The sequence below is a fragment of the Ranitomeya imitator genome, chromosome 2, assembly GCF_032444005.1.
Source record: "Ranitomeya imitator isolate aRanImi1 chromosome 2, aRanImi1.pri, whole genome shotgun sequence".
In the NCBI taxonomy this organism is placed as follows: domain Eukaryota; kingdom Metazoa; phylum Chordata; class Amphibia; order Anura; family Dendrobatidae; genus Ranitomeya; species Ranitomeya imitator.
Window position 1 is genome coordinate 799312959 of NC_091283.1, and position 21097 is coordinate 799334055.

Below are 21097 nucleotides of genomic sequence, written 5' to 3' on the forward strand. Positions count from 1 at the left end.
GAGTGACGCTCCCAGCCTTATATTATAGATAAGACCTGTGCTCATCCAGAGCTGCTCGGAGCTTGCTCGCCGTATTACAATCGGTGTAAAAATGAATTTATTTCAGACTATAGGTATCCTTCTACAACAGGGGTGTCAAACTGCATTCCTCGAGGGCTGCAAACAGGTCATGTTTTCAGGATTTCCTTGTACTGCACAGGTGATAATTTAATCACCTACACAAATAATGAGTTGGTGATTAAATTATCACCTGTGCAGTACAAGGAAATCCTGAAAACATGACCTGTTTGCAGCCCTCGAGGAATGCAGTTTGATACCCCTGCTCTAGAACATACAATGAAACAAAGGAGTTTGCAGTGAGAGCACCTGAGACCGGAGAACTGAGAAGGGTGTTGGCGGATTATCCTTCCCTATAAACACAAAGAAAAATGGCCACCTAACAAGCTGATTACTTTCATGTCGCTGTCTTGTCCCCTTTTGATCCTGTCCTCGACCTCCCCCCATCCACAAACCATTTATAGTCTCCTTATCCGAGAGTTACCTCAGCGGAGATGAAATTTATAACCAAACACGCGTCCCATATTTTTAACCCAGGGCTGGCCTGTGCTACATAACACTAAATTAGATTTTTGACAATTAGAGAGACTAATGTGAGCCATCGACTCCCAGGAGCAAAATCTCACAGCACGGCCTTCCTTTAATAAACACATCTCCTCGAAGAAGTGAAATGCAGAATCCCCCTCTGCCCACCCGTTCTGCTTACTTACCCCTTTCTATCTTTCTCAAATCCCCCTCTTTATTCATCCGTACTCTGACCCGCTAAATGGTCCTCGCTTTTGCCATCTACTATTGAGCAGTAATAAAAGTGCTTGAAGAGGTGCAGGAGGAATGGGTTTGCAGTAAGCGGCTCACATTCACTCAGGCAGACTCATAGCTCTGTAAGTCTGATTGGTCCTGAGTGGAGACAGAAATGGCACCCGATGGACACTAGGAGATTGGTTATAAAATTACAAGCATTTGTTCTGCTGTCAATATTTTTTGCTGGTTTTGCTCAAAGCTTTTTTTTTTTCTCTCATTTTGCCTTTCGTCTTCCAGCGGGGAGAAAGAAAGTTGAAGCTAATGTAGCTTTTAAACGATTCTTTGTTATGTTTTTTTTATACGCCTCAATATCTTTTGATCAGTTTATACTATGGAATTTAGAACGCGATATATTTATTTCGTATCATATTTGAGATTGTTTTTGTAGCTATTTTTTTTAATTATAGCATGATCACTTAAATGTTATACTCTGCCAAATATAAAATGTGTAGGACTATGTAATATAAATTGCTGGGTGTGTTCCTTTAAAAATAATAAAAACTCTACTGCAGTCTAAACCTAATTACTTTTTTAGAGTATTTAGCATTGCATATGCAAGATATATAATATATATATTGAATCCAGCCATCTTCAGCATCTCTATACTACTCAGATCCAGCAAAGGCAAAGCGGTCTGTCCTGGCAGCATCGGAAAGTGGCCAAGGGCTAAGCTATGTCAATCATAGATAGCGTAACACCCCTACGATAACAGGCAGGGAGGCTGTGTGATTCTGATGGGATTCTGAGACCATTCCTTTAAATAGAACCTGTCAGCATGACTTTGTAATGTAAAGTACAGATATGGCTGTAATACTGATTAAATTGATACCTTTGGTGAAGAAATCTGCTTTGTGCTTCCTCGTTAATCAGCATTTGAAGTCTTCTGCTATTTAGATTTCGGTGCACAGGGGCTGGACTGTGCACTGGGTCTTCTCCCTTTTTGTGATTCTCCAGCCCCTCTGCTGCCTCCAGTCTTTTAATGTTTTGCCTCCCCTGTTTGAAAGCTCAGCAGTGACCCGTCATTCAAAGACCTGAGGCAGGTGGAGCGGCCGGGGAATCACAGACAAGGAAGAGAAGACCCAGTGCACAGTCCAGCCCTTGTGCGCTGCGGAATATGTTGGCTCTATATAAATAAAATTATTATTATTATTGTGCACCAAAATCTAATTAGCAGAAAACTTCAAATGCTGATTAACCCTCCGTGACCTTGCAGTTTTCTGGTTTTGGTGGTTTCATTTTTTCCCACCCTTTGTTCCTAATTTGTTTGTTTATTCTACCGTCAACATAGCGGTATGAGGGCTTGTTTTGTTTCTGAACGAATTCTACTTTTGAATTACACCATTCATTTTAACATGTTTGTTAGGGTAATGGCTTGTTCAGTTCACTATCATCGTTAGGAAATGCCAGGTGATGCAAATTTCCCAGCTTTATAAAAACCCAACCTCCTCTTGTGCCAAAAACTGCAGCCATAGGTTCTTCTGAGTAGCTGCCTAGCCCTCAGAAAATGAATATGGTGGAGGCCCACAATGCAGGAGACGGTTATAAGAACAAAGAATTTTCAAGTTGACCTTTCCTCAGTTCGAAATGTAGTTAAGAAATGGCAGGTAACAGGAACAGTTAAGGTCAACATAAGGTCTGGAAGACCAAGCAAAATTTCAGTGAGAGCTGCTCATAGGAAAACTGGACCCCCTGCTTGACTGCAAAAGACCTTCAGAAAGATTTAGCAGACTCTGTAGTTGTGGTACATTGTTCAGAGACACTTGCACAAATATGGCCTTTGTGGAAGAGTCATCAGTAGAAAACATCTCCTGCATCCTCAACATAAAATTCAGCATCAGAAGTATGCAAAAGAATATCTAAACAAGCTTGATGCATTTTGGAAGCAAGTCATGTGGACCGATGAGGTTAAAATGAGATTTCTTTGGCCACAATAATCACAGGTAAGGGTGGCAAGGTGGCACAGAGGAGTTGTGTTGCAGCCAATGGCACGAGGAACATTTCATGGGTAGAGGGCAGATCTGATTCAATGAAATTTCAACTAAATCTTGATGGAAGCAGAACACCATTTGTTAAAAAGCTGAAGATGAAAAGAGGATGTCTTCTGCAAATGGATAATGATCCTAAACTTACGTCAAAATCCACAATAGACTACCTCAAAAGGTGCAAGCTGATGGTTTTACAATGGCCCTCACAGTCCCCTGATCTGAACATCATTGAAAATCTGTGGCTAGACCTCAAAATAGTAGTGCATGCAAGACGCCCCAGGAACCTCACAGAGCTGAAAAAATTTTCCAAGGAAGCATGGATAAAAATCCCTCAAACAAGAATTGAGAGACTCTTGTCTGGCTAAAAGAAAAAAAAATTTACAAGCTGTGATATTTGCAAAAGGGGGGTGCTACTAGGTACTAACCATGCAGGGTGCCCAAAACTTTTGTATCTGCCCATTTTCCTTTTTTTTTTTTTTTTTTTTTTTTTTTATAATTTTTAAAATGTAAAAAATGTATTTTGTTCCAAAAATACAAAGTAAAAGTGCTAAAGTTAAAGATGTCACGTTTTACAGTAGTTTTTACCAGGGTTGCCCAAACATTTACATGCTACTGTATAGTGTCTGAGAAAGAGGAAAAAAATCCAAGTGTGGTAAAATTGAAAAAAAAAAAAAATGCAATTCACATTTAATATGTTCACTATATAGTAAAACTGACTTGGCAATATGACTCTCCAAGTCTAGTTGTTTTGTTTTTTTAAGTGATGAAAAAAAATTCTGAAATTTGTAAGAACAAAAAATTTGGTTATGTCACCATTTTACAAGACCTGTAGCGTTTTCATTTTTTGGGACCTGGGGCTGGATGAGAGCTCTTTTTTTTTTTTTTTTTTTTGTGGCTTGAGCTGACATTTTTATTGATATCATTTTGGGGTAGATAAGATGTTTTGATTGCCTCTTATTGCATTCTATTGCAATGTTGCGGCAGTCAAAGAAATATAAATTTGTTATTTTGATTTTTTTTTTTCATTACGGCATTCACCGATTTGGATTTATCGTTTTGTTGTTGCAATTGTTTTATTTTCAATGGGGCAAAAGGGGGTGATTTGAAATATATATATATATATATATATATATATATATATATATATATATATATATATATATATATATATATATATATATATATATTATTTTACATTTTTCTCACTTTTACTGACTTCAATATTCCCCTTAGGAGATTTGAAGCTACGATCATCCAATGGCTTGTGCTATACATGGCAGTCATCGAAATCTCCTATGAGCGTCAGCCATGAGACAGCGGTCACAGGAGATTCACAGTGATAGATACGAGAGTCTTCTGCAAACCCTTGACTGTCATAACAATGCATCAGCGCTCCCCTATCACGTGACCGGGGCGCAGGTGAGCAAGGTTATTGATATGCTTCCAGCCAGCGCATGTTAAGTTCTGCTGTCCATGATTGACAGCGGGATTTAACATGTTAACAGCCACGGGCGGAGCAGTAAATCACCAGCGGCTGTTAAAGGCACTTGATAGCTGATCACATCAGCCATCAAGTGTGAGGAATTATGTGGGCTCGGTATGCAGGCCCACATCAAAGGCAAGACACGACCTTTGACGTGTTAAAGAGGAACCACAAAGTGGATTTCTTCATCAAAGGTATCAACTTAATCTCTGTTAAGGCGCCATTACAGCCATATATTTACTTTACATTACAAAATCGTGCTGATAGGTTCTATTTACTTGTCCAAAATAGGATGGCGTTTTTACAGGTGGCCCTAAAGACACCGCATTCTTCTTTAGGAGACCTATTTTACATACCGTACTTATTCCCAGTCTAAATGCTTCTTACTAACTGGATTTCAAGGAGAATAATTCCATTCCAATAGACATTGACCTTCATATGAAAGCAGACTGCTTACAATTTTATGTAAGTAACAATTATGTAGCCACGAATATTTGAGTTGTACTACTAAAAACTGTGTTTTGCAGTGTTTTACAGTGGAGAAGTTGGGAAGACGGCCTCTTATCATTGGTGGATTTAGTTTTATGGGATTCTGCTGTGCTGGAATTACTGTAGCCCTTGTATTTCAGGTAAGTAATATTAGGACCATGGTAGGAAGAGACCTTGATGCAGTGTACCAGCCTATTGTAATATATAGTAAGAGTAATGAATCTTTGGTACTGAACTTAATTAAATATTTCCTATCTCATTATCGGAGCCCCACAGGCAGAGGAAAATTTAAAGTACAAATATGGAGCTCCAACAGAGCTTTACCTAGAAGAAAGAATGACTACTTACATTTCAGCAGTTACTTTCAAGATTATGTCCCTGTTTTATTTTTCAACTTCATCAATACAATCTAATTGTTCAGTCTTGAAGTCACATATCGATCCAACAACTATGTAACAAGGTCTTATACAAATGGGAAAATGAATTAAACGTGAACATATAATCCCTTTAAAATTGTAAAGTTTAATTAGATATAATACTTAAAAGACGCCTACCCAGTGTACCTAATTGGTTAAATACCAAAATATACATGGATCACAAAAATTGATAAAATAACCTATAGAGACCCTACAACAAACCTAGTCTTAGGCCTGCCTAGCAGTGGAGGTTGGCACCCTAGAAGTACGATTTTTGGCGCCCCCACTCAATGAGGACTATCCCTCAGTCCCCCAGATAGCCTTGTCAAAACAGGTGGGAAAACATATAGATAAGAGAGAATAAATGAAAAAACATTTCCCAAATGGAAAACCAACCTAAAAAAAAGGCATCTGGCATCTTTGGCAACATCTAACAGGCCTCCTGATGAACCGTGACAATGGGGAAACGCGTTGGGGCACATCCTCTCAATGATAAGTGTGCACTTTATCGAATACCATTTGGAATGGAATGTATATGGTGGTTTTGATCACTGGGCTATATATTTACCACTTGTACTGTAGACCGGTAAGAAATGTTATTTGTGGAATAACCCCTTACATAAAATACTCATTTGCTGAGACCCTGAGGACTATCCCCGACTTCTCCAAATACATGAAAGCCCAGAAAAGCGGACATGTAGGAATAAGCCCCTAACTCATGAATGAAATGAAGACACCAATACACTTTATTTAGGAGACCAAAATTGTAGTCTCTTAGTCAAGGATCTGGCAGGTGGTGTTTGTTATTAACCGGTGGGTTGGCATAGGTCAGGAACCCAGCAACAATGAAGACCAAGTCAAATAAAAATAACCAGGTTGATGGCAAACGATGTAGTAATAACGCACCTAACTGTGCCTGAACAATAGGTTCACTTGGTTTGTGTACTAAGTGAGGTTGGAAGGATCCTTAAAAAACTTAGGGCATTGAATGCAGTCAGAGACTAATGGTGCATTGGCCCTGAAGGAAGCCAGAAGCTTGTGCAACTAGCTGTGGCTTGTAAGCAAGCGACAAGATGCTGCAGGAGATCAGTGGCAGGAAGTAAAGCCCCCCATACACAATAGGGCTGACCGCTATCTCTCCCAACTCCTACATTTTTTTCATTTTTAAGGGCACTCAGCTCGTGTTTTCTGCAAGGAAACAGCAGCAGCTTATTTCAGCAAAAACAAAAAGAGTGGAAATCCTGGTCTTTCTCTTCTCCAACATCTACTCAGGGGAGCGTGTGGAAGCTCCCATACATATTAGGTTTTCACCCGAGCTTGCTGATATTAGTGGCTTCCGCTGTCATCAGTTTAATGTGTGTGGAAACTTAAAGGGGTTGTCCACTACTTAGACAACTCCCTTGTGAATCCCTACGTTCCCCTGAGTAAAATAATAACACTTAGGCCGGCGTCACACACAGCGTAAAACAATACGGTCCGTATATTACGGCCGTAATACGCTGAAAAGTCCCGAAAAAAGTGGTCCGTAGCTCCTCCGTAGGTAGGGTGTGTCAGCGTTTTTTGCGCATGGCATCCTCCGTATGTAATCCGTATGGCATCCGTACTGCGTGGTTTTCTCGCAGGCTAGCAAAACCAACATACCGCTATAGAAGTGATCCATGTGTCCCAAAAAGAAAAGAAAATATATATATATACTGTCTATTTATATATATATATATATATATAATGTCAGTAGACACATATATTAGAGAGAAAAGCCGGTAATTCGGTGCGGTGTACAGTAAAATCACACTGACAGCTTACAGTAGAATAGGTAGAATAAATGTGTACACACAGAATAGGTATATATATATATATATATATATATATATATATGTCAGTGAGACACATATATGTATATATATTAATATTTATTCCAGCGCTATACAGCTTGAAAGCCGGTAATTCAATTACCGGCTTTTTCTTTCTCCTTCCTAAAACCCGACATGATTTGAGACATGGTTTACATACAGTAAACCATGTCTTCTCTCCATTTTTTTTGCAGATTCCACACTACTAATGTCAGTAGTGTGTATCTGCAAAATTTGGCCGTTCTAGCTCTTAAAACAAAGGGTTAAATGGCGGAAAAAATTGGCGTGGGCTCCCGCGCAATTTTCTCCGCCAGAGTAGTAAAGCCAGTGACTGAGGGCAGATATTAATAGCCTGGAGAGGGTCCACGGTTATTGGCCCCCCCCTGGCTAAAAATATCTGCCCCCAGCCACCCCAGAAAAGGCACATCTGGAAGATGCGCCTATTCTGGCACTTGGCCACTCTCTTCCCATTCCCGTGTAGCGGTGGGATATGGGGTAATGAAGGGTTAATGCCACCTTGCTATTGTAAGGTGACATTAAGCCTAATTAATAATGGAGAGGCGTCAATTATGACACCTATCCATTATTAATCCAATTGTAGTGAAGGGTTAAATAAAACACAAACACATTATTTAAAATTATTTTAATGAAATAAAAACAATGGTTGTTGCAGTATTTTATTCAACGCCCAATCCAGTCACTGAAGACCCTCGTTCTGTGAGTAAAAAAACATAATAAACCAACAATATACTTACCCTCCGCAGATCTGTAACGTCCAACGATGTAAATCCTTCTGAAGGGGTTAAAACATTTTGCAGCAAGGAGCTGTGCTAATGCAGGCTGCTCCTCGCTGCAAAACCCCAGGGAATGAGGCTAAAAATAGATCAATGATCTATATTTAGCTTCATTTGCGGTGAGGCGCCCTCTGCTGGATGTTCATAGATCGTGGGAAATTATCTAGAAAGCCAGGGAGCTTTCTAGGTAATTTCCCACGATCTATATATATATATATATATATATATATATATATATATATATATATATATATATACATACAGTGGGGCAAAAAAGTATTTAGTCAGTCAGCAATAGTGCAAGTTCCACCACTTAAAAAGATGAGAGGCGTCTGTAATTTACATCATAGGTAGACCTCAACTATGGGAGACAAACTGAGAAAAAAAAATCCAGAAAATCACATTGTCGGTTTTTTTAACATTTTATTTGCATATTATGGTGGAAAATAAGTATTTGGTCAGAAACAAAATTTCATCTCAATACTTTGTAATATATCCTTTGTTGGCAATGACAGAGGTCAAACGTTTTCTGTAAGTCTTCACAAGGTTGCCACACACTGTTGTTGGTATGTTGGCCCATTCCTCCATGCAGATCTTCTCTAGAGCAGTGATGATTTTGGCTTTTCGCTTGGCAACACGGACTTTCAACTCCCTCCAAAGGTTTTCTATAGGGTTGAGATCTGGAGACTGGCTAGGCCACTCCAGGACCTTGAAATGCTTCTTACGAAGCCACTCCTTTGTTGCCCTGGCGGTGTGCTTTGGATCATTGTCATGTTGAAAGAACCAGCCACGTTTCATCTTCAATGCCCTTGCTGATGGAAGGAGGTTTGCACTCAAAATCTCACGATACATGGCCCCATTCATTCTTTCATGTACCCGGATCAGTCGTCCTGGCTCCTTTGCAGAGAAATAGCCCCAAAGCATGATGTTTCCACCACCATGCTTTACAGTAGGTATGGTGTTTGATGGATGCAACTCCGTATTCTTTTTCCTCCAAACACGACAAGTTGTGTTTCTACCAAACAGTTCCAGTTTGGTTTCATCAGACCATAGGACATTCTCCCAAAACTCCTCTGGATCATCCAAATGCTCTCTAGCAAACTTCAGACGGGCCCGGACATGTACTGGCTTAAGCAGTGGGACACGTCTGTCACTGCAGGATCTGAGTCCATGGTGGCGTAGTGTGTTACTTATGGTAGGCCTTGTTACATTGGTCCCAGCTCTCTGCAGTTCATTCACTAGGTCCCCCCGAGTAGTTCTGGGATTTTTGCTCACCGTTCTTGTGATCATTCTGACCCCACGGGGTGGGATTTTGCGTGGAGCCCCAGATCGAGGGAGATTATCAGTGGTCTTGTATGTCTTCCATTTTCTGATTATTGCTCCCACTGTTGATTTCTTCACTCCAAGCTGGTTGGCTATTGCAGATTCAGTCTTCCCAGCCTGGTGCAGGGCTACAATTTTGTTTCTGGTGTCCTTTGACAGCTCTTTGGTCTTCACCATAGTGGAGTTTGGAGTCAGACTGTTTGAGGGTGTGCACATATGTCTTTTTATACTGATAACAAGTTTAAACAGGTGCCATTACTACAGGTAATGAGTGGAGGAAAGAGGAGACTCTTAAAGAAGAAGTTACAGGTCTGTGAGAGCCAGAAATCTTGATTGTTTGTTTCTGACCAAATACTTATTTTCCACCATAATATGCAAAACAAATGATAAAAAAGCAGACAGTGTGATTTTCTGAATTTTTTTTCTCAGTTTGTCTCCCATAGTTGAGGTCTACCTATAATGTAAATTACAGACGCCTCTCATCTTTTTAAGTGGTGGAACTTGCACTATTGCTGACTGACTAAATACTTTTTTGCCCCACTGTACCTATTCTATGTGTACACATTTATTCTACCTATTGGACTGTAAGCTGTCAGTGTGATTTTACTGTACACCGCACTGAATTGCCGGCTTTTCTCTCTAACAGCGCTGCGTATTTCTCGCAAGTCACACTGCTTGTCCGTGTGTAATCCGTATTTTTCACGCTTCCATAGACTTTCATTGGCGTATTTCTTGCGCAGTACGGTGACAAACGCAGCATGCTGCGATTTTGTACGGCCGTAGAAAGCCGTATAATACTGATCAGTAAAATACGGCAAATAGGAGCAGGGGCATAGAGAATAATTGTGCCGTATTTTTTGCGAGTTTTACGGACGTAGATTCTGCGCTCTTACGTCCGTAAAACTCGCAAGTGTGACGCCGGCCTTATACTCGCCTCTGATGCTGCCGCTGTTCCAGTTGAGTCGGCACTGGCTCTCCCAGGGTGCGTATGACATAATATTCGGCTCTGACTTCACTCTCCTCTCTTTCACACAAATCAAGACATCTGGAGGAAGTGATGGAGTAGCCGCAACTCTCACTTCCTCCAGATGCAATTACGTCTGTAGGAGAGGAGAGTGAAGTCAGCATTGATTTGTCGCAGGTATCACATGATAGTACAATGTCTAGCAAGTCTTCGGAGATCCAGTGAAGACCTGAGGTTGAGTATAGGTGTTGTTATTTTACTGGGGGGGGAATCCTTTAAGATGAGGGAGGAATGGTGTCATCATAATCCCTGGCTGCAACACTGTAAAACGAGCCTCTCCTCCCGCCATTCACAAAATATAGGCTCTGTCAATGGCAATGACAGGCTTATGATTGGAGCCCAGTAGAGTATCAGAAGAAAATGGTCAATTTGATTTTACCAATTTGATACCACTTTGTGTTATAGAGGGCGAGTTCGTGTAACAGATATAAAATTGAAATTACCATAGATGCAATTGTTTAATATATTAAAATAGTGCTAAAGGTAAAGCTGAGCTTTATATTAAAATGTGACATATTAAACCAAGTAAAAGGGCTATGCTACAACACCTGGCAGGCCCAAGGACACTGTTCCTGGAATAAAAAAGCTTTTTTTTTAATGTCTCAGATAAACTGTTTAAAACATACAATATTAGCTTAAAAAATTGGAAGTGTATTTGGAAAACTGAGCAAATATTTGTGCTTTCTCTGCCCCTTTTACAGGCACGGATTCCTTTGATGCGTTATGCCAGTGTCATTTTTGTGATTGGAATCATTGCTGGTTTTTGTATTGGGCCCGGTAAGTGTTACCTATAGACACAAATTCATCTCTTTTCTCCTATCTTCCAGACATCTATGCTTCACTTGCATGTTCTCTCTGTGTTTTTCATGGCTGGCACACATACCCATTATAGTCTACGCGGTTCTTCACGTGACCGTGTTTTTGCAAAATGCAGAAAAGAAAAACAGCAGCGTGTTCAATTTTGATCAGATTTAGGGATCAAAAATACACAATCAAATCAATGGGGCCATAAAAAAGCACCACAATGCTATATGTGTGTCATCCAAAAGCAGACTGGTTTTTTTGGGGGGGTTCAGTGGGTGGAGAGATTTGGTAATTTTTTTTGCATTGGAGTAAAAAGATGCCCCACTGATAAGAAAAAAAAAAAAAACACAGATCAGAAATGGATGACAATTGATTTCATTTCACTGAAGGAGGTCTTTTTTTCTCAAATGCAAAAAACCCAAACATCTGAGTGAGGCCTAAGTTACATGTTTATATCTTAAATAGGCCTCCTTATGCCCATATATATTACTAAACACTAAGGAACGATGTGAACCTTTATCCTTTCAAGTTCATATCGTGGGTAGTCCGCTGCTGCCCTGTTGTCCAATTTCTCAGATGGGTGGCAACTGATGGGGTCCACCCTACACAGGTAGGTTGCTGTTGGACTGTTTGCCTTCTGAACCACTGGTAGCCACCAATCGGTCATGTGAGATCACTCATCTGGGGTGCATAGACTAGTCCATTGACCACGATGGTCAATTGCTGACATGGAAACACTAAGGTTGTCTCAATGGAGGTCTACCAAAAGAATATCATATCCTAGTATGGTGCTGAGTGAGTGCTGTATTTTTAAGGTAATTTGCATAAACCTGTTTATTAATGGGTTGTTTGCTAATTTAGAGCTCGCTGCTGATTTCTGCTTTGAGAAAGTAGATTATTAAGCTAATTAACTAGGTCATCAATAATGTCAGCAGCAATCATTAGGCAAAGGGCAGCAGTCAACGTGACAATTTATTGATGAAGGCTGATGATCACAAACAAAAACTCCATCCAGAACTAGGTCTCCATCTGACGGTCGAGCCGGGTCCGCAGGCCAGTATGGAGAACCACAGAACTCGTGTGGCTCCGTATATGTAGAGCCATAAGCACCTTGTGTGCTGCAGTATTAGATTCCCCATAAACATAATGTTATTTAAATAGTCTGGTAATGCATGTCATGATTTTTTTTTCGAAGAAATAGAACTTGGCACTCAACTTAAATAGTAAATCCAGGATTAATTTAATGCAGTCTGGTCAATAAACGTTTCGGTCCCACATGGACCTTCGTCAGTCCTGCTTGAAGGAAAAGAGATGGGAAGTAAGTATGTTTCAACCTGTAAAGGAATGCCTGTTGAATTGGCAGGTAATTATTGGTCAATAGTGTCCCATATGTAAAACCGGTGTATTTATGTATGAGGGAGAATCCTGCCTGCCCCAATGTGGCGTCCACCGAATGATTTTTTTTTCGTACCTGTATGAAATCTGAGGCATATGGTGGTACTCTAGAGCAGGGGTCCCCAACTCCAGTCCTCAAGGCCCACCAACATGTCATGTTTTCAGGATTTCCTTAGTCTTGCCCAGGTAATAATTGCATCACCTGTGCAATGCAAAGGAAATCCTGAAAACATGACCTGTTGGTGGGCCTTGAGGACTGGAGTTGGGGACCCCTGCTCTAGAGCCTTGTATTATTTCATGAACAAAGCATTGTGCATCTCATAGTCGAAGAGTCATATTACAGAAGTGTGTATGAGACCTTAGAGGTGGTCTCCACTATATTTTGTTCCTTTAACACCATTACTGCCTCTGTTCTCCCATTGTAAAGACAACTCACATACTTAATTTCAGGCTTATGACCCTCCCGTTGCCTTCTCCCGGCCTTTTCCCCTTCGTAGCTGTGCTTCATTTCCAGTCTGACCATTTCCATTGATTGGTAACTGCATTTCGCCTAATTATTAGCACTTGAACAAGGATAATGGTGTGCACTCAGGTCAAGGACACTGAGGTGCTGGTAAAACAGACCGTGTGGTCAAGTCAATAGTAGAAGAAAAAATACCGCACACTCGAAACTGGTATGATGCAAAAGGTATATGCCAGATTTATTCACGAAAACAAGTCAACAATTGCCACTGTGATAATTCGTAGATAGAAACCCGACTTTTCGACCCTCCCGGGTCTTACTCATGGGGTTACTTAGCTCTTTTGATACACAGACATAGGAGTGGCAGTGATAGAAGGCAAGACAATGGTCATTTTAAGGCATAACCTTATAGTGGGTCCAGTAATTGCTCCTGTGGTATAGGTAGAGGGGTCCTGTTTAGGGTGAGCCGCAGCATATAAAGAAGTCCTTATTATGGGTCCAGTGAATGCTCCTCTTGGCATAAATAGAGGGATCTATTCAGACCTCCAATCCTGGGCAACACAGTTGGGCGCGGGATGCGCTGCTGACCCCCGGACACAAGACAGAGCAGGACAGCTCCACATGCTGCGGCCCACCCTAAGCGGGATCCCTCTATTTATGCCACAGGAGCATTCACTGGACCCATTATAAGGACTTCTTTATATGCTGTGGCTCACCCTAAACAGTACCCCTCTACCTATACCACAGGAGCAATTACTGGACCCACTATAAGGTTTTTCCTTAAAAGGACCATTGTCTTGCCTTCTATCACTGCCACTCCTATGTCTGTGTATCAAAAGAGCTAAGTAACCCCATAAATAAGACCCGGGAGGGTCGAAACGTCGGGTTTCTATCTACGAATTATCACAGTGGCAATTGTTGACTTGTTTTCGTGAATAAATCTGGCATATACCTTTTGCATCATACCAGTTTCGAGTGTGCGGTATTTTTTCTTCTACTAATTATTAGCACTGGCATACGAGCCAGTGTTAGGAACGCTCACTACACTTTTTCAGAATCAGAGGATGATTTTAAGTCACCCGCCTGGGCAGTGGGGTACTCTGTACAGGGTCCGGTTGCACTTAACGGGGATGTCACGGTGGCTGCGACCCGGTCCATGGCCCTTGGCACTCAATCGAAGGGAAAGGTCTTTTAAGGGAATTGTATTAAAGTTTGTGTTCATGAAGCCACCTGTGATTCTCGGTCAGAGGGGACCAACGCTGCTTAAAGGGGTCCTCTGGGGTGATGTTGTTGCAGCAAGATGGTGATGCTACCCACAGGTGAAGTAGGGTCCCCAGAGCTCTCAAGGTGTATGGGCAAGGATGGTGTATGCCGGCAAATAAGTGGAGGACACAAAGGTGTAAAGTCTTTACCTGGTTTACTGTCAGTAGCAGTCCAGGGTACCAGGAACAGGTGATGGTATGGTCCAGCCGGCCTGGAGGCAATAGTGAATCCCTCTCCCAGGTGAGGTCCGTAAGCCTTCCTACTCGTGCTAGTATGTGAGGTCCCTGCTGTCTGGGGCTGCTGGCAAAGTCCTCTCTCTCCTGTCCTGGGACAGTTACCTGTATGGTGGGCAACTTGAGACATTTTTAGGGTCTTTATCATGACCCGGGCTCTTTAGGTGCTGCTTCACCTTCAGGTGTAGTGTAGGCAAATCACATACAGTTCTATGCCCTCCGGTTCTACCGTTTTTCCTGGAGTATGCCACAGCCTCGGGCTCCTGGTTCCTGCGCTTCGGCTCTGAGGGTGCCAGGTCACAGTTCTCCTCTGAGCCCCTTTCCTTCTACACTGTGCTCCTTTCCTCAGTAGCTCCACCACTTTCAACCCCTCGGGTTCACTTCTTTTCCCAGAGCTGCAGCTCAGTCCTGACTGCACAGCTCCGTTGTCTGCTCTCAGTTCCAGACTTCCTTCTCTCTCCTCACCGTCCAACCGACTGCTCTCTTTGGTCTCCCTGGACCAACTACCTAACTCCTCCTCCAGACCAGAACACTTAAAGCTGGGGAAGCTCCCCTGAATCTGGGTTCAGAGCTCCCCCTTCTGGCCTGGATTTGGAATGTGTTGAATGTTGGGTTTGTTACCTGGTAAAGAGAATCCTACTTGCCTCCAAGCGTGATATCGCCCTCCCCAAAAGGAAGGCAACATCACTGCAACAACCAGTTACCTGGGGTGTTACAATTTAAAAAAAAAAGAAACCCACTGAGAATTCATGACTCTAAACCCATTGAGAATAAACCGCTCATGCTCGGTTCTATCATCGGAAGTTGTCGCCGCTCCTTTGTGACTTCAGGTGTGGTTATTTATATTGGGGGGGGGGGGGGGGGGGGATACAAAGAGAACATAATCGGAAGCTCTGGAATATTTCAGAGTAGTATTGAATGCCCCTAATTTATTAGGTGGTGGATTCTCTTGGCTTTTTATGTGTCAATATGGATTAACTAAATTTAAAGGGGTTGTCCAATACATTGATATATTGATGACCTATTCTCAATTGAATAGGAACTGAGGTGCAGTTTCCAAAAATGGCCACTAAATAGTGAATGGCGCTGTACTGTTTAAACTCTGTACATGGTGTATACATCCATCCACTGCCGGAGCTCGTAACAGATGATTGGTGCAGATGCCGGGAGTCGGACCACCACCAATCTGATATTGATGGTTACCAATATCAAAGTAGTAGACACCCCTTTTCATTTCTATCACAAAGTACATTTTCTGTACTAATGATAAGCAATTTACATAGCAATTTCCTTTCCATACCAAGGTGAAAAATACACCGTACATTGTAGTTACATATAATGAGCTCGAATTAGCCGCAATATCATGATCTTCATTTAGTTGAACCCATAAGGAGTTAAAATCATATTAGCTGCTTTGCAGACTCTATCTTAAAATGATGGATGAAGACTGTGGTGGTTTATCCCATTGATATATTAACTGTGCCTCCAACAAATCTATAATTCATTTTCAGCTAAGAATTTATTCAGTGTAATTACATCTTTAATTAGGATTTTTATGGCTCATTGTTCATAAACAATGATGAATATGACTTTTAAAGCAACCAGGATTAGAGGGAAAAAATCTGCATGAAAACCAGTCTATATACTCCGTGTTCTGCATGATTTTATCTGCATTAAGAGTTCTATATGTGGCATGGTGTGGAAATAATGAACTGGTGTCTAAGCCTTCTCCGGAAGCACATTAAACTCATTACACCAACAATGGGTTGAGTGTAGACAATGTTCTATTAACGTTGGACTATAATCAGTTGGTGTTCTCCGAGTTGATTAGAATCTAAAGATTTGTAACCGATGGAGGCGTCTGTTGGAACCACAGATATTTGAAGCTTGTTTATACTTAAAGGCAAACGGAACTAAAAAAAACCCTAAAATACAAGACTTGACTTCACATGATATCTCCTCTTGCTTAATATTTTTCTGTCCTAAGGTATTTTATATATATATATTTTTTTTTAATGTTATAGTGCCTTAAAGGGAACCTGACAGGAGATTCATGCTGCACAAATCAATGTACAACGTGACCCACTCTGTGTATATTTTACTCTGAAATACTGATGAATTGCAGACATATTTTCAGAAGCCAACCTTGGACTATGTGTCTTCTATGACTAGTCCAAGATGAAGGTCTCCACCCGGCTTATACCCACCCCGCTTCTCATGAGACAGCCATCTCCCTATACACACAGATCAGAAGCCACTGGGGACCACCCTTGGACTAGTCATCTGAACCATAGTTTCTGCCTGGCGTTTCGAGGTATGTTTTCTCTGAAATGACGCAGCGCTTCTGAGTGCAGCATATCAGCTTGCAACAACACAGTGCCTGATTCATATCAAGTTCCCTTTAATTTATAAACACATGATAAAAACGAGCAAACAATGGCAGAAAAGGAGTCCCATAGCAAAGATGGCAAAGATCAAAATAAGACCATAATTGTTGTTAAAGAGCATCGGTCTCTCATGCTGCACTGGTTTTCTGGAATGCACTACCCCAGACAACCCATTTAATTTCTAGTAGCCACAGTTTCAAGCGTGCCCTAAAAATGCATTTATAGACTTGCTTTACACCTCACCTATCTAACTTTTCCCTGTTATCCCTTCCACACATTCAGTACCACTTTGTATCTGTACTTATACAGATACTGGCTGGTGACCGGTTCATATGGCATTATTTGAATACCCCTATTTATTATACCGATGGCTGAATCTTCTACATCAAGCAGTTTAATTTTACCTTTTGTTCCCCCAAATATTTCCTCATTGATTATTCTGGCTACATAACAAGGATTTGCATGTAGGATGCTTGAGACAACATTTCTGTGGATGTCTGTATGTTCCTCTATTTGCACGAAGAGACATTGTCAGATAGCTTACCTTCGATCCTCACAAGATCTCCTTCTCTACTCCCCTCTTATCTCTTCTTCCCACAACCACATCCAAGACTTCTCCCGAGCTTCCCCCCTACTCTGGAACTCTCTACCCCAACACATCAGGCTGTCGCCTACCATAGAAACCTTCAAAAAGAACCTGAAGACTCACCTCTTCCGACAGCCTGCAGTGATGCTCAACCTACTGAACTGCTGCACAACCAGCTCTACCCTCTCCTAGTGTATCCTCACCCATCCCTTGTAGACTATGAGCCCTCGTGGGCAGGGTCCTCTCTCCTTCTGTACCTGTTAGTGCCTTGTTTTTTCCTCATGTTTATTGTATTTGTCTATATTTACCCCCTTTTTCACATGTAATGCGCCATGGAATAAATGGCGCTATAAAAAAAAGTATAATAATAAATAGCTTGACTCGACTGCAGGAAGCAGATTCCAGAAGAAGATTTATTTTCAAGCTTAATTCTTATAATTATGCACAGTGACAGAAGATTATTCTGAACCAGAGCTGAAGGACATGTGGCTTCATAACATGGCTGCCACGCTCACAATAAGGAAGAAAGGAGGTTGCTGACATCAGAGTTAGAGAAGCGAACAGGGAGAGAGGGATGACAAACTTCTAAAAGGCAAACCTTACTGTATAGAAACACAACAGCCATGACATTGATTGTAAGCTTGCGAGAACGTCCCTCACTCCTCTTGGAATGCTTTGAATTATGTGTTACTCTGTAATGCGTGATATTATCTCTACATGTCCCTTCTAAATTGTAAAGTGCTGCGGAATATGTTGGTGCTATAAAAATAAAAATTATTATTATTGTCACCAGATTTCACAATATAAACTGAATACATTAGTAAATAACTCTTAGACCTTATGAGGATGTTGTATTTACTTTGAAGATCAATATCAAGCTGTGTAATCCTTTATAAAAGTTATAAAACCCATTTTCTGCCATCCCAGCCTGATCTGACCGCTCCACAGTGTCCCTCCTGCTGCTGAGATCTCGCTCTGCTCATTAGAAGCTGCAGCTGTCAGTCTGAGCTGGTGAAAATTTAATAAATTTGGACTCATGAGTTATTTCAGCCTACATTTAATATCAGGAATATACAGACAAGTTGACGTTGATTTTAAGAAAAAAGACTGCAATGCCAAAGGGATTTAGTTAATGATCTATATAATATATAATCTGGTGACTGGTCCGCATTAAAGATATACTAAACTAAAAGCAAAACCTTAAGAGCAAAACTTTGATATTTCCTTTCACTTGAATCTTTTCTGTCCCTTATTGACATAAAAAAATAAAATTTATTTTATATACATCTCAACTTAATCCTCCTCCAGTGCTAGAGTGAGTGTAGAAGCAATAGCTGTGTCCTTACAGCTTATTTTTTTCTATCGCACCCTAAGTATTTAACACACAATAAACAAGGAAACAGTGACATACAGCGTAGAGAGGGTGCTTAATTGCAGTAAAAAAAAAAAGCTCGTACAATTCTGGTGCAGGGTTTTGCCATCTCCGTGACCCTTGAGTCAAGTCCTATGGTTAATAATGCTGTTCTGGAAAGAAGGTCCTGTTTAGATCTGCACCATTCAGTAGCCAAGAGTAAGTAGCCAACAAAATGCTAAGCCTATTGTCCCAGAGGCTGGCATTGCACCCACATAGTCTGATAGTATGTTTACTAGTGATTTTCAAATTGATTTGATGCAAATCAATTTCTTATTGAATTTTAGGAAATTCCCTATACCCAGCACATTTGATAAATTTTTGGTTTGCAAAAAAAGAAGAGAGAAGGGTCACTTGACCTTAGTGACTGCTCCGCAGGCTTCATAATAATGCTTTACAGCTATCACATCACATGGAATAGTGCAGCTAATCAGGAGGGACTATGATAGCCCATATAAAAGTAGATGGAGGAAATGCAGCAGCCGTTTTTAGGTGAATCTGGAAAGAGAGGACGTTGCACTTGAGCATTAGAGATGGGGAGAGAGAGTCATAAAATACTGAATAATAAAGATGAACAGATCGCTTCGTGCAACCCCAGACCACAATCCATGTCAGTGCTCTATAGCTTTAAAAAGGAGCTACTTGAATTTATTTCCCCTCCAAGATCTCAGGCTTGGCTTATGATTTACCAGACTAGCAAAGCGTCATGTGTGTGCCGCACAGATGCCATCTCACCAGACTGGTAAATTGAATGCCGTTTCGGTGAGCTCAAGAAATTCGTGTAGCTCTTGTCCATGGCCAGAGAGCAGTGACCTGGACCGTGGACCAGGGTTGTGTGAAGTGATCCACTCCTGCTAGTCGGCAGTAATCTTATCTGCGCGCTGTGAGGATTCTCGAGCGCTGGGGCCGGCGGTCATGTAACCACCAGTATGTGATTTGCATACTTCCACATTCCGGCTTAACTGTATCCAGACTCACTTAATACATTTGCATTGAGCAAGGTCGCACCCAGCTAGTCAGTATGTGACTGCATGTGTACAAATAATATACTTGTGGTCGTGCTCCGCTCATCTGTACTGGACAATTCTCACACCGCACAATGTGTGTGCTGTGAGGATTCACAAGTCTGCAGTCTCACAGAGTGACTGCAGACTTGTAGCCTAAGGCTACTTTCACACTAGCGTCGGAATCTCCCCGTCGCAATGCGTCGGGCAGAGATTCCGATGCTAGCGTTTAACGCACTGCACAACGGAGGCAGCAGATGCATTTCTCCGGCGCATCCGCTGCCCCATTGTGAGGTGCGGGGAGGTGGGGGCGGAGTTCCGGCCGCGCATGCGCGGTCGGAAAAGGCGGTCCGTCAGGAGCAAAAAACGTTACATGTAGCGTTTTTTGCTCCCGACGGTCCGCCAAAGCACGACGCATCCGTCGCACGACGGATGTGACGTGTGGCAATCCGTCGCAATGCGTCGTCAATACAAGTCTATGGGGAAAAACGCATGGGAGACTTTTCAGTACTTGCAATTTGTGGTAAGCCAGTTTTTTTTTTTTTTTTTGCGAGAATTTAATGAAGCTGGCAAATTTGAATTTCAAACGATTCGATCATCTCTCATGTATTGCGTTGCAAGAAAATACAATAGACAACTTGTTCTTACAGGGAAAATGACTGCGTTCCCTGGCAGGAAGATGCAGCTCTCCCTCTTTGTCAATCTAGCTTGTTGAACAGAAGTCTATTTTTGTTGGCCTGACTGATTAGCAGAGACCAGACCAAGAGGTGACCAAGTTGCCAAGAGATTGTCACGATATTTCATCTCCTGTCATCTCCATTCAGTTTTCTCCCAACATGACTATAATGTGAAGCCTCCAAATAAAGTGTAACAACCATAGGACTTCTGTTCTAGAGAACTGAGAGGGCCACGTTTGTCAAAGCCCCGCAGATCGGTCATTGAAGGCATCTCCAATTGCAATGCCACCAATGCCCTTTTTGAGGCCATCCTTCTAAGCCCCAGGAAGTGTCGGCACTGTTTCCTTATAACTTTTATACACAATAATATGAGAAAAATTGGATGATGTTTTACAGCAACAATTATATCAGGAACATATGTCCATAAAAAATTCAGGTTGAAAAAGAGACGACAAAACTAAAACCTTCTACTTTGAGGAGAAAAAAACATCAACTGTAGTTGCCTTCTTAAAAGGTAAGTTGGGAGGGTCTCCAAATAGGCGACATCCTAGTCTCATTAACTTAAATAATTTTATTACAAATATTAATAAACAATACTGAGAAGTTTAAATATATCTACATACATAAATACTACATTTTGACAAATATTCTT

General features: G+C 41.4%; 1 protein-coding gene across 3 annotated transcripts in view; it reads left to right on the forward strand.

Annotated features, from left to right (window-relative positions):
* The window catches only part of LOC138665851 (solute carrier family 2, facilitated glucose transporter member 9-like), a 147546-nt gene that overhangs the window by 118648 nt on the left and 7801 nt on the right, over positions 1-21097 (forward strand). For all 3 annotated transcript variants that reach the window (XM_069753750.1, XM_069753751.1, XM_069753752.1), the window contains 2 exons: positions 4854-4955; positions 10924-10999. In XM_069753750.1, the coding sequence (XP_069609851.1) occupies positions 4854-4955; positions 10924-10999 (178 nt within the window). The remainder of the gene's footprint in view (positions 1-4853; positions 4956-10923; positions 11000-21097) is intronic.